Here is a 13,497-nt window from a genome sequence, read left to right as displayed (position 1 = left end):
TGTGGGTTGGTGTGTTTCCTTTCTGTTTGAGAGTGGGAATAGAACATTAAATTAGCTTAATTGAATGCTGCCGTTCAGCTTCTACCCTGCCTACGGCAACCAGAGGGGCAGAGAGCCATGCAGTCTTAAAATTTTAACAAGCTGTTAGAACGCACGTACACTTCTAATGCACACAAACAGGGATGAGAACCACTCAGTTCTTTCTGGGGCCTCAGACAGTGTCTTCCTTCAGCAAGAGCAAGGGCAACAGTGAAAGAAAAAACTGAAAGTGTAGAGGGCAGGCTTGAAGGGAGATAACGTGACTTTAAGTGGGAAAAGATTCAGAGAAGAAAAGTGGAGTGAAAAAAGACAGGCGATGTCAGGGATGAAAGACTCTCAGAGGAACTGCTAGCTAGAGCAGAAAGTTCCCTGTAAAGGTAATGCAAGTACTGCAGCTTGCTCTACTGTTGTTCATAGTGCACAGCTGTATTTCTGTACGATTGTATAAATCTACTATTTCAAGAGGGCTGACAAAGATTCAGAAAGGGAAAGTAAAATTTCATTATTTGGTCCATGTCATTTGTTTACTAGAAATTTACTGTCTCAGGAATGCTGTGATAACTGGGAAAATACAAATGGTGGCATCTTCTTCAGTTTCAGAAAATGTTCTGAAACTGCAAATGTAATTGAGGATCTCTCAGCCCTCTCAAATGCCTTTAGGACACAAAGAATGAAGGTGTGCATTGGGAATGATATCAAAGTACCTGGCTTGGATGAAGTCAGCAAAGCCTGCTGAGGTAGGTGCTGGAGAACTGGATTGGCTCTTACAAGACTGAAAGCTTGTTCCTAGGCCAGCCTGTTGGTAAACAATGGTTTTGATCATGTTGTCCCACAGAAGCACTTTGGTTTATTTTCTTCTGGGTTCTTTACTGGCTCATAGACAGATCTCTTTATTTAAGTCATATAGAATATGTTTTATGTTGCTAAAATATTACAGGAATGAGTGCCTTGGCACATAAAAATTATCACCATCCTCTCTTTCTGCAGGGCTCACCTTTCCATTATTGAGACTGGACTCAAGGCCCTGATTTACAGAATATGAGTTTGTTCATTTTCCTATGTGTCCATTCACTTCTATAGCAAGACAAAATCCCAAAATTCATACCAAGTACAGATTTGCTTTTAAAATTTGAGGGGCTATCAAGCTATCAGACGTTACTGGATACTACCTTCTGGAGTTTTCTGGAGATATATAAAACTGATTTTCTTAGCATCAGAACTATTCCAACATGTAGAGTCTGGAAAACATCCATTTATGACTGTAGTGATATAAATATGGCAGACATCTCTCTTTTGTATGAATCTGATAGAAATATTAGCTATGATGTTATACCTTTTTTATCCCTCTTTACCTTAATATTCTGAGGTGAGAGGTTATTTCAAAACAAGACTTAACTCAGCAGTCATTTCAACCCTCATCACATAGGATTAAACCCTCTTCTGGGTCCTCTGTCCATCACCTGTACAAATGAAACTTCCCTCCTTCCTTCCTTGTACTATGTTCTTTTCTCCAGCTTTGCTTTTTCCTCAAGTTTCCAAGGCATGAAAATCCAATAGTTTGTTTCATCTCATGCATCAAGGGTATGTTTGTCTTTGCATCATTCAAGGGCCACTTTGAACTGCTTAATCCAATGTTCCATATCAGCAGGAAGCTTTATTTCTCTACAAACAGCAAGCAGTGATATAGCTGAGGAAGAAAACTCATAGACTCTGAAAAGATTGCAAATTGTGCACATTGCTCATTCAAAACCTTTGACAGAGCTATGGAGTAACAAATACCTCTGCAGAATCTAGAATCAACCTGTATATTTTCAATACAGAAGAGGTGAATGAATTAATCTGGTAATTTATTCACAGAAATTAATTTGATTTCTCTTTAGTCTCTTTGTGTATCTCTCCCCCTGATTCTCTCTCTGCATTTTTCTGTGTATAGAAAGATTTTTTATGTATAGAAAGATTTTATATCAGCTTAATGCAGTTACTTAATCATAGGATTTCAGGGCTGCCTGTCCTAGACAAGAGTCATAAGATATCCTTACCTTGTATTTCTTGGCTTGTTCTAGTTAATGTGCTGCTGTGCTTTAAGCCCAGCCAGCAGCCAAGCGCCAGGAAGCCACTTGTTCAGTCCCCCACCAGAGGGATCAGAGAAAAAATCAAAAGGATAAAAGCTAGAAAGCTCATGGATTGAGATAAAGACAGTTTAATAAAGAATGTAAAAGCTGCACATGCAAGCAAAGAAAAACAAGGAATTACTTCACTCCTTCCTATGGGCAGGCAGGTGTTCAGTCATCTCCAGGAGAGCAGGGCTTCATCATACAGAACAGTGACTTGGGAAGACAAGAACCATCACTCCAAACATCCCCCTCTTCCTCTTTCTTCCCCCCACTTTACATACTGATCATGATGTCATATAGTCTGCACTATCTCTTTGGTCTGCTGGGGTAAACTGTCCTGCTTCACAATCTCCCATGCACCCACAGTCTGTTCATCAGCATGGGAGCAGGAAAAGCAGAAAAGGCCTTGGCTCTGCATAAGCCCCGCTCAGCAATACCAAAAACATTTCTCCATTATCCACCCTATGTTCAACACAAAACACAAAGCCCTCTACCATTTCCTGTGAAAAAAATTAGCTTTACCCCAGCAAAAACCAGCACATGTATCATAGGGCTAAAAGTGAACTAACACAGGCATTATCTTGGACACCATATAATACTTTTAATCACTTTCTATTTAAGATAATAATCCTGTATAGTTTTTATATTGTATAGCATTGTATTAGAAAGTGACAAACTGTTGCCTTCCATAACTTCCCCTAAGACAGGGTTGTTTATTTTTTAAGGTTGTTTAATTCCTCCACTGACATTAAATCAGAACAAATAATTTAGAGCACTATCTGAGCAGAAATAGGTATTATAGCAGAATGTCATAGATGGGTGCCTTCTTTCCTTGGGGTTGTGTAGATGTTCAGAAATTACAAAATTTGCTACAGAACCTAGTGTTTCCATTTAAAAACAGTCATTTAAGGTGGGGTATTTGTCTTTAAAAAGAGCTTATTGAATGTAAATGAATATATATGGAATATTATTTTCACAGTTACAGGCATAAATATTTGTTGTGCAGAGAATGAATAAGAGTGCATGTTAGTACTAAGATATGCTAATATTTCTAAATCCACGCACTTCTCAAGTCAGTGCTCTTAAATGGTCTTGGTCACATATTTCATTCAAATGGCAGTACTATAATATTGATTCATCATTGATTTCTTGTAAAAATGAGTCAACTTTTGGTCCAGGATTATTTTTTTTTTTTCCCAAGCAAGACATACTTATGTACAGTGATGCAGTTTTGACATATTTTGACTTATAAAAATGAGATTAATGATTAGATTTTCTAAATCCTTAACCTGGAATAAAGTCTTATGATTCATGCCTGCATGTATAGAACACATAAAAATAGTGTCCTAATCTTCAGATGAAGATATGAATAAGATACAGATGAAAAACAGATAAACTGGTCTTGCTGATTTTTGTGATGCTTGGAGTCACTTTGGGATTCTTGATGCACATCATCTTTCACCAGTGTACCTTACAGGCAGCCTCAAGAGTTGCTCTAGCCCATCCCTGCACACTGCACCAGCATGCCACACTTTCTAAGCTATGTGAAGCAGCTCCCTTTTGCCTCATTAAAATCCCTACAGAGCTTACTTACTACTGCTTAACTAGGTAATTCTAAGGCAATTAATTTTCCGTTATCATTCATTTTGCACAAACTGTTGAGGCACATCCCCTGTGAGGAGTTCCCATGCACTGGACACAGTGCCCCATGGCTGAGGGAGCTGCAGAGTTGCTTCTGCAGAGCTTTTTTTAGGGAGAAAACTGGGGGCAGGAGGGTGAGGAGCTAAAACATTAGCTGCCATCACCACCTGAAGGGGTGTGTGTGTGCTATGCTTTCACTACCTGGTACTGGTCAGTCTCTGTACTAGAGGTGAGCATGTGGAAAATCAAATAAATAGGTCTGGCATCACAGACTTTCTTTTTCTTCTGCTCTGAGCTCCTTTGTATCTGACTGCATCCTATATTTCTAGTCTGTTGCTTCATTGTGTCCAAATTGTACAATTTGTCAGAAATAATGCAAATTTCCATGAATTAAGAATTTGGCGCCATTCAGCTTTGAAGTGGATCTACAGCAAGGCGGAGTTCCAAGTTTTTGACCCTTGTTTTCTATCTTAAACCCAAATTTTCAGTCCTGTTGCTTGACAGTTAGGAAAAATTACCTAAATTTTAAAGCTAAATTACCATTTTTTTCCTGCAGTTTCCATTTTTGATTTCAGCTTCTGAAGATAGTGTTAGACTTCTGCATTAATTTTCCAAAATGTGGGTTTTTTGAGCCACTTATTTTGATCTGCTCAAGAGTGAATCAAATATGTGTAAAAAAAAGACTGAAGTTTTATCTGTATCCTGCTAAAACAACTGGAATAGTCCAAGGCAAAGCAGACCACCAGAATTTGTAAAATACATGATGGTAAATTATAAGATTACTCCATCAAGGGATGTGACTGAGGAGCACATTTTCAGAGGCATTTAGGCTAATCCTGTCTTGATTATCTTTAGGGAAAACTTTGGAAAAAACCTCTTCCACTGCTGAGGATGTCTTCCTTTAACCCAATAAATGCTTATTAAAACATAACAAGGAATAGATACAAAACATAAAATCAGAAAAAACCTATCCTAGGGTAAATTTTGCTTCTCTCCCTCCTTGTCCCCTGAGAATTAAGAAATAAACTAGAGACTTTATAAAGTCTAATAAGGATTTGGCTGTTGATTTTATAAGTTCTGGAGGTAGGTGAAAAATACATAATACCCATATGTGGATGTAGGCTTGGTAATAACTGTATTGCTGTTGAAATGCAGCGATGTTTCCACTCTATCAAATGTAAATTAATTTATCAGTAAAATAAGAAGTTTAATAAAACAGGCTTCACTGGAGACAAAATGGATAAGAAATGAATAGGGGCTCCTTTTGAAGCTTTGCATTAAAATCATTGACACTCATCTCTCAACTGTTATTCTCCCTTATAACAAAGGACTTGTGGAAATAAAATGTTTGGTACAATATATCATTTACCAAATATCTTCAGAAACACAATTTAGGAATACGAATGTCCTGGATTTCAGCTGGGAAAGGTATGCTCTGAAATAGCACCCAGGTCATCATTCAATTGGCTTCTAAGTATTTTCCTTTTGCCTCCTGGAACACCATACAAGATTTAGTGTCTGGTATTCAGAATAATTTTTATAATGATGTTGTTGCAGTCTACCAAATTGTTTGATGAACTCAGTGCAAAAATTCCAAAGCACTTTCAAAGAGATAAATAAATTTAAATCTGGGAAAGATTTAGGCTTTCTAAATCCAATTTGCATTATAGTTCTAGAACTGTATATTGTTAATTAGTATCAAGCAAAAAGACTTGTGGCATAAATTACTTGAGTAGCTTTAATCTCTTACTTTAAAATGAATTCCTGAATTAAGAGTATGGAAACTGTTAGAATCAGCTGTCAGCACGTTGTGTTTATCACACAACAGACAATCATGAAACAAACTTTCTACAAAGAATTATGAAACAAAATTTCTATAGTAGCCTTTCCTAGTCTTCACTTACTCTGAATTGACTCTGAGGTTGCTATCAACACAGATAAATTGTTGATACTGTTGTTTCACTGTTGCAGCTTTGGGTATTTTCATTTTTTTATATTAAATACTGTAAATATCCATTCCTTTTTTTTTTTTTTTTCCTTAAATTTCTTCATCTCTTAGCCTTGTAATGACCTGTATAAGTGAGATCTAAACTGAACCCTGCTCTGTAAAGAGTGAAATTGGAGCTGCATTGTTTTCAGTAGCCCTTTGTACTGGTATTACTGTCCCTTTGAAAAAGGCAAGAGCCTTATCCTTTGCTGTTGCAGTAAGTAGCCCTGCTAGATATTCTTCAGACAAAAATAAAGGTGATGGTGATGATGAAGACGCCCTTTTTGGAAAGAGTTTATAAGGTTTGCAGTTGGAATGGGAGGTGGGGAGCTCTAGCATGCAAACTTTATGCTAAAATTTTTGTATCTTCCTCCTCATCAGTTCTGTCTTTCTCATCTCCGTGGTCATTGCACAAAGGTATGCACTTTCTCAAGTGGGAGAAGGATCAGGTGAATAGAGACGATTTCTCACTTAACCTTTAAAAATGTCTTTCGATCCAGAAGTTCACTAAATCTCTCAGCTTTCCTGGGATTTAGTCACTGTCTTAATTTATTTCTGAGCCCTTTCAATTCTCTACCTGAGCTGTTGTTTATGGATACATTTCACAATTCATCCTGAAAAGATACTCATCCTCCTGCCAATCTTCAAAAGGGTTTGATCATCTGTACTATTTTTCTAAAGAATAATAATGGAATTTTGCTTAATATAATGCCCTCCAAATATGTAATAGATGGAATTGTGGTTCAAGGAATGTCAGAACTCATAACCTGCATCTCCTAACTTGTACATTTGTAAGTTTTTAAACATACCTTTGCAAAATACGTTATCTGTTTGGGGTTTATTTTCTGTGAAAAGAAAATTAATGAGAGTAATCTATTATTTCCTAAAGCTTCCTAAATATCAAATTTTGAATATTTACATGTCTCAGAGTTTACATAAATGTTCTTTCTAGGCTTTACATTACCTTATGACTTACATTTGATAGTTTGCTGGAATGAAGACTTGTATTTTTACTAAGTTTTTTATAATAATGCTTTGTACCTTGTTCATTCTTCAGGATATACTTTTGTATATCCTTATTGAAAAACCACTGAAATGAAGGAACTGACAGATGACTCAATTTGTTCAGTTTCTTTCTGCATAAATTAAAGCAAACTTCACCCATAGGTGACAGCAAACTCTTGGAAACTGAAAATGCAGTCAACCCAATGCCAGCAATTAAGTACACAACATTGACAGCAAATTTGGAAATATGCAAAAATTCTGTAGCTAAACAAATCTCAGAAAACTTATGATACCTTTCTGAGAACTGCAAAAGAGCTATCTAACGTGGGTGGGCATTGCACGAGGAGAAAACCCTCAGTTTGAGGCCAGCTGAGGATTTCCCTGTTGCCTACACTTGAGCTTGGCTCTGGAAGGTTGTTGATCCCCTTCCCTAATGGACAGCTCTGCTTGGCATCTGTTATTGGAGAGAGCTGTAAGGTCTAATTGCTGCACCTGACTGCCAGCCAGAAGAGTTACGGAATGTTCTCAAATGCTCCCCAGCTTTGCAGGATCAGAAGGGCCATAAGTGTGCTTACATGTCAATGCACTGAAAGGGAAATCCAACATGAGCCAGTGGGTTATCATACACATTTCTGTAGGAGCTGGTGCGAGCTGTAATCTGTGCTCTGAACAAGTAGGTCATTAGGGCATAAAAATCTTGGTCTGATCTCTTGCTCTGTGGCCATGCATGGGTTATTCTTCAGTGCATTTTTAAGGTAAACTGGAGAACGAGACAGATAATTTTTTTGCTTAAGTTAATTAATTTATATATTAATTTTTTTAGTAATTTGCTAAATTATGTAGTTCTTTACCATTTCCATTAAAACTAATCAAGGAGAAAAAACAAAGCCAAATCTTGCTTTTCCTTTACAAACAAGGGGGGGCCTTGAGACACTCTCATCCTATTCTTCATTATCAGCAAAATATTTCTTATGAAATTAGCAGCAAATAAAATATTTCTAGACTGTTTTATTTCTTTCTCAACAATAATTTTAACTTGTGTTGGAATAATATTTAAACACATTAATAGTGAAAGCTGGTAATTAGATTCGGTCTTTTGTAGTGTGATTTTCATTAATTACATGCTTACTTTAGCCGAGTTATTTTACGCAATCTGTGATCTTCCAGACATAGAGGATTAAATAACTACGGATGAGTTCCTGGAGAGATAAAGCACATTTTCAGGGTGCACTTGCTGAATAAGTCCCTACTACAGGATCACCTCCTGGGCATGCACCTTCTTTCCATGGGATGTGAAGGGAAGCCAACAGGACCAGGCTTTTTGATCCTTAAATTAGGGAAGATGAATTGCTTTCCTTTTTGGGTCACCTACTCGCAAATATAAGAAACTGGTGCTGAAGTCCCTTCTCTACCAGGATATTAGAGATGAGACTTCCTAGAAGGGTTTGCACAGGCAAGGCTTCAGCTGGTTGGTTTTTAATTTTGTTTCATTTGGTTTCTGGTTTTGTTTGTTTGTTTGTGGTTTTTTGTTGTTGTTTTTAATAGCAAAGTAATTAACCATCCTTTGTTCAGAAAAAAACCCTCAAGCAAACCAAAAAAAGAATTACCTACATGAGTTTTTATCTTTTCTCCCACTCCTTTTTAATTCTAAGGAGATACTTAGAGGAGTTTGTGGTCAATTCTTATCCTTTGTTGCAGATTGTTCACAGGACCCTTGCAGCCATGCTGGGCTCTTTGGCTGCTTTAGCCGCCTTAGCCATTGTTGGGGAGGTAAGTTGTCAAACTGTGAGCTCACCTTTTGTTTCTGGCTGTGGTGGCAGGTATCATCAATTTCCATGTTTGCCCAGTTCCAACTGAGCACATGGCAAAGCAGTGGTTTTTAAGAAAGAGAAATAGTAGGACAGAAACTGGGGTGGGAAGACAGGTCAGGCTAATGTATAGACAAGGAGAGTACAAAAAAGTCACTTGATGCTTTTTTTGTTCTGATTTGAAGGAAGCTGACTACAACCATTTTCAGCTTAATCCAGCATTAGTTTAACACTGTTATTTTCAGTAATGTTAGGCTACCAAGCAAACACAAATGGAAATGCATTGCTTTATGCTACCCTAAATAATTACATCTCATGCTTGCATGTTCCAACCCTTTTGTTTCACCTGCTGCTTACTCTTAGTTGATATATAGTGAAACCTCAGATTGATATTCTCAGTTGTTCTCATAGCCATATCATTACTCTCTTCCCTTTAATTCCCTCCAGTTTGTTCACAGGTGAAGTGGTATGCTTTTGTTCTCTTACTAAAAAAGAAACTGCATGTACCAAGTAATTTAGTTATCTTTTATTTCTGTAATGTTATGTAAGGAACAACTAGACCAACCAATAGCCTGATAATGACTCACTTAGGATGCCAGCAGTACTTTGAATTAGTAATAATAATAATAATAATAGTAGTAATGGCCATAGTAAAGAGTCCTTTTTATGTAGCTTGTAGGAACACTTATTAATTTCCATCACATTTATTTAAATGGTTCATCAATTAAGTGGAGTTTGTAAGTCACAGCTAATCACAAGTTAGGTGGCATTCACTTGTAATTGTATTTTTTGATTGCAGAGGCCAAGTATGGTCAAAGTGGTGGAGTGGATTGACTATGAGACACTGGCATTATTGTTTGGAATGGTAACTAAAATATATCTTTTGCTCTAAAAGTGCTAAAATAATCACATTCTATATAGAGATGTTTCCTTTCAAAACATTTTTTAATTGTACTTTACTCAGACAACTTATGATGAACATTTGTATCTTAAGAGATTTACCAAAAAGGATGAGGATCAGATCTCTGAAGGAGTCTTTTTGAAATGTTGATCCTTTTATATATATATATATATATTTTTTTTTTTTTTTAATCTGTGAAATTGTATTGATAGCATGCTAAAAACATCCTTGGGATTTATAAACGGAAAGACCTGTTTAAGGGCCAAGTATTATCACTCTCATTTATCTTTTTAATTTTGTTTGTTCAAAACCTTCCTCAAACACACTCTGCTGGAAAAGTGGTTTTCTGTCTTACTGTTATGTCTGAAACTGCAAAAAAGTAAGCCAGAAATGGAGAAGTAATATCTGATGAAATTATAATCATATATTATTTTAATCACTTTGCCCAGAGCTATTTGTGGTAAAATGCATTGTCCGAGTGCTATTAGAGTCTAACACAAAACATACAATACACAGAGACAAAATTACAATTATCTGTTTCCATTCTGAGCTTTTCTTATTTCCTGACACTAGTCCTTGCATTCCCCACAGAAAAAAAAAGTAAAAAAAAAAAAAAAAAAAAAAATCTGTTGGGAGCAAAGACAGAAGGACAGGAGACCTCTCAGATGAGGGGAAAATGCAATCAGTTCTTATCTTCTGTGCTCTATAGAGTATCACTGCAGAGAGCAAACATGCTTATTGCTTTTTCTTGATTAATGATATAAGGGAGATACATTGAGTACTTAATGTATGATGTCCACTTATTCACTACAAATAAAATTCAACTAGACTTGTATGACATTTACAGACTGCTTATGTTGAGAAGTATATTTCACCATATGATACATTAACTAGAGATATCTGGCAGTTGTAGTGGATATTCTAATTTAAGAGTGATTAGATTTTCAAAACCATGTCAGATAAGAAATCTGTTTGTCAGAATCACAAACTGCTTTGCTTTAGTTTTGAGTAATAATTCAATTACTTTTATATATCAGTTCCAAGTGATTATATTTTTCTTCATCTTTTGGTAGATGGTTTTGGTGGCCATATTTTCAGAGACCGGATTCTTTGACTATTGTGCAGTAAAGGTGGGTTTATTTGGTACTTATAATTATTTCTAAATTTATCAAGTTAGTATTTATTCAAATCTGTCACACCAAGCTTGATCTTTAAAGAACCTTTCTAAGGTCAACATATACTTATCACATTAGAAATGACAGTGGTCATGTTGTAATACTGGAAAAATCCTTTGTCGATGAAAGGAAGCCCTTAACACATTTTTTTTTCTACAGGAGAATGTTAAAGGTCCCCAGTAGGGTACACAAGCATTTGGACATTATTAAGCTGAGTATTTCACTGATTTCCCCAGGATTGCAGTTTTGCTGTAGCTGAACTCTCTATTTGTGCTTGGCAGTGGGACAGAAGAAATATAGGAGCTACCATTAACTTTATGACCACACATGAGAAGAGGCCACAGACCTTTGCATAGTAGCAGAACAAAAGATTACATGAAAAGTGTAATTCGTAGAATCACAGCCATAGAACTAGAGAATGGTCTGGGTTGGAAGAAACTTCAATCGTGTTCCAATCCCCCTGCCATGGGCAAGGACACCTTCCACTTGAGCAGATTTCTTAGAACCCCATCCAGCCTGGCCTTGACCACTTCCATTTCAGGGATGGGGCATCCACAGCTTCTCTGGGTAACCTGTTGCAGTCTCACCACCCTTACAGTAAAGAATTTCTCCCTTATCTAATCTGAACCTATTCTCCCAGTTTAAAGCCAGTCTCCCTTGTCCTATCACTACATACCCTTACCCAAAGACTCCTCCCCCCAGCTGTCTTATTGAACCCCTTTAGGTGCTGAAAGGTGCTGTGACCTCAGAGCCTTCTCTTCTCCAGGCTGAACAACTCAGATCTCTTCCAGCCTGTTCTCATAGGAGAGGTGCTCCAGTATTTTGATTCTGTTTGTGGCCCTCCTCTGGACTCAGTCCAGCAGTGCTGTTCTGAGGATGGGAAATGTGTCCTAGGTGTGGAGAGGATGGGAGGTCTAAACCATGGTAGTCCACCTGGGCATGCAGGCAGAAGATGGGGGCTCAGCCCCTCTTCTGCCACAGACCTCCTTTATGACTGGCAGCAGAGTGTGGTGTTTCTTCAGACTTGTTTCTTTTGCATGATGGGATTGTTTGCCCACTTCCATGAATTATTTTCTCCCCAAGTTATTTAGTATTGGAGAGGATGCTGTTGGAGTAATAGTAAAGGAATAGCAAATGCTCTGAGATCATTTTTGCTTGAATTTGATCAAGTTGCTATAGCTATAATTTTTTGAAATCTAAGCTAGAGTGATCTAGTTCATTAATTTTGCTTCTGTTTGTTTTTCTTAGGCTTATCGGTTTTCTCGAGGCAAGGTGTGGGCCATGATTATATTTCTGTGCCTTATTGCTGCAATTCTTTCTGCATTTTTGGACAATGTTACCACTATGCTGCTCTTTACTCCAGTAACCATAAGGTATTTTATTGTTATGGTTTTGGACTTGGTCTTTTGTAGCCAGTAATCACTAGTGGACATGTGTGCAAAATACTTGTTTGGATTTTTTTTTTAGTAATTTGAATGCAAATCAGAACTTGAAATAATCTTATTGTAGTAGAATTAAAAACTAGCACTTTCAGAGGGATGGGTTGCCTTTTGCCTTTGCATTAATATTGAGCACATATTTGAAACCTGTGAACACTGCCTTGGCAGCTAATCATTCTGGTTTTTCTTCATACCTCAACTACAATAGCATATTGCACCAAATGCTCCCTAGCAGATGATTTTTTTTTTTCCTGTAAAGCAGACAGAATTTTTAAATTAAACCTACCTTATCCTTTTCTGGATAATATTTATATACAATTTTAGATAGTAATTTATGTTTTAGTGAAATTGTTATGCCTTCTAATATTAGTGACAAATTTTTAAAAAGTCCATTTTTCAACTAACAGCATTATTCTTGAATCTGAATTTTATTCCTGTTGGTGATCATGTCATTAGGACAGCTAGTGGTTAATTGAACAGTTTCAGGTTATGTATTTGGAACTTTGAGCAGACAACCGTGAATTTAATTACTTCAGATTTCTGTAAATTAATAACATGTGATTTGCAACTACATTTAATCAATGTGGGATTATAAATTACTGTTTAACCTGAATTTAACTTGTGTCTGGTCAGGCAAATCTGTTTAATCCAGTTCAGTTTCAGAAAGATCTAGTGCATTTTAGAAATGATCCTGAGAGATGTAATGCTTGCAGTCATTATCACATTGAAGTACACAAAATTCTATTAAGATATGCCCCCTCTTTAAAATGCAGTGTAAAGCAGTAAAAAACAATTTTGCAAGTGGCATTTATTCTAGACTGGAAACAGCTGGTGAATGAAAGCTCCATTTGTCTTCTGTCTGATTATATTTTAAAGAGATGGCTTTGCTGTACCCTAATCAATAATTGCATTTTTAGCAGTAAGCAGAACTGGAACTATTAAACACCAAGTTTTCTTTAGCTGTGTTGCAGAATATATTGGATAAATATAATTTGGGAATGGATTGAAATCCAGAAGTCAATGTAGCATAAAAACCTTTTCACAGTCAGAGCTATGGTAACATTTATTCTGTTTTCAAAGAATCCTAGAATAGCCCAGGTTGAAGGGACATCGAAGGGTCTCTTCCAACCTTTCATGGGAAAGGAAACCTAGATGAGATTATCTGGTACTCTGTTCAATCACATCTTGAAAACCTCCAGTGATGGGGGTTCTACCACATCCCTGGGGAGGTTGTTCCAGCAGTTAATTGCTTTCACCATAACTGTTTTTTCTTATGTTGAGGTGAAATCTCTCCCTTGTACTTGTTGCCTCTTGTCTTCTCCATGTGGACCCTCGTGAAGGGAGAGTCTCTGCCTTTGTAACCACATTTAAGTAATGGACTTTTGTAC

The 13,497-nt window shown here is 36.8% G+C and overlaps 1 protein-coding gene across 1 annotated transcript in view; it reads left to right on the top strand.

Annotated features, from left to right (window-relative positions):
- The window catches only part of OCA2 (OCA2 melanosomal transmembrane protein), a 179,163-nt gene that overhangs the window by 68,711 nt on the left and 96,955 nt on the right, over positions 1–13,497 (top strand). Inside the window, exons 10-13 of the mRNA XM_005516514.3 lie at positions 8,485–8,556; positions 9,394–9,459; positions 10,569–10,625; positions 11,919–12,043. Coding sequence (XP_005516571.2) covers positions 8,485–8,556; positions 9,394–9,459; positions 10,569–10,625; positions 11,919–12,043 — 320 coding nt within the window. The remainder of the gene's footprint in view (positions 1–8,484; positions 8,557–9,393; positions 9,460–10,568; positions 10,626–11,918; positions 12,044–13,497) is intronic.

This window comes from Pseudopodoces humilis, chromosome 2 (genome assembly GCF_049639895.1).
Source record: "Pseudopodoces humilis isolate 2021_Gansu_Grassland_sample_001 chromosome 2, ASM4963989v1, whole genome shotgun sequence".
Classification (NCBI taxonomy): domain Eukaryota; kingdom Metazoa; phylum Chordata; class Aves; order Passeriformes; family Paridae; genus Pseudopodoces; species Pseudopodoces humilis.
This window is presented reverse-complemented; position numbering and strand designations above follow the sequence as displayed.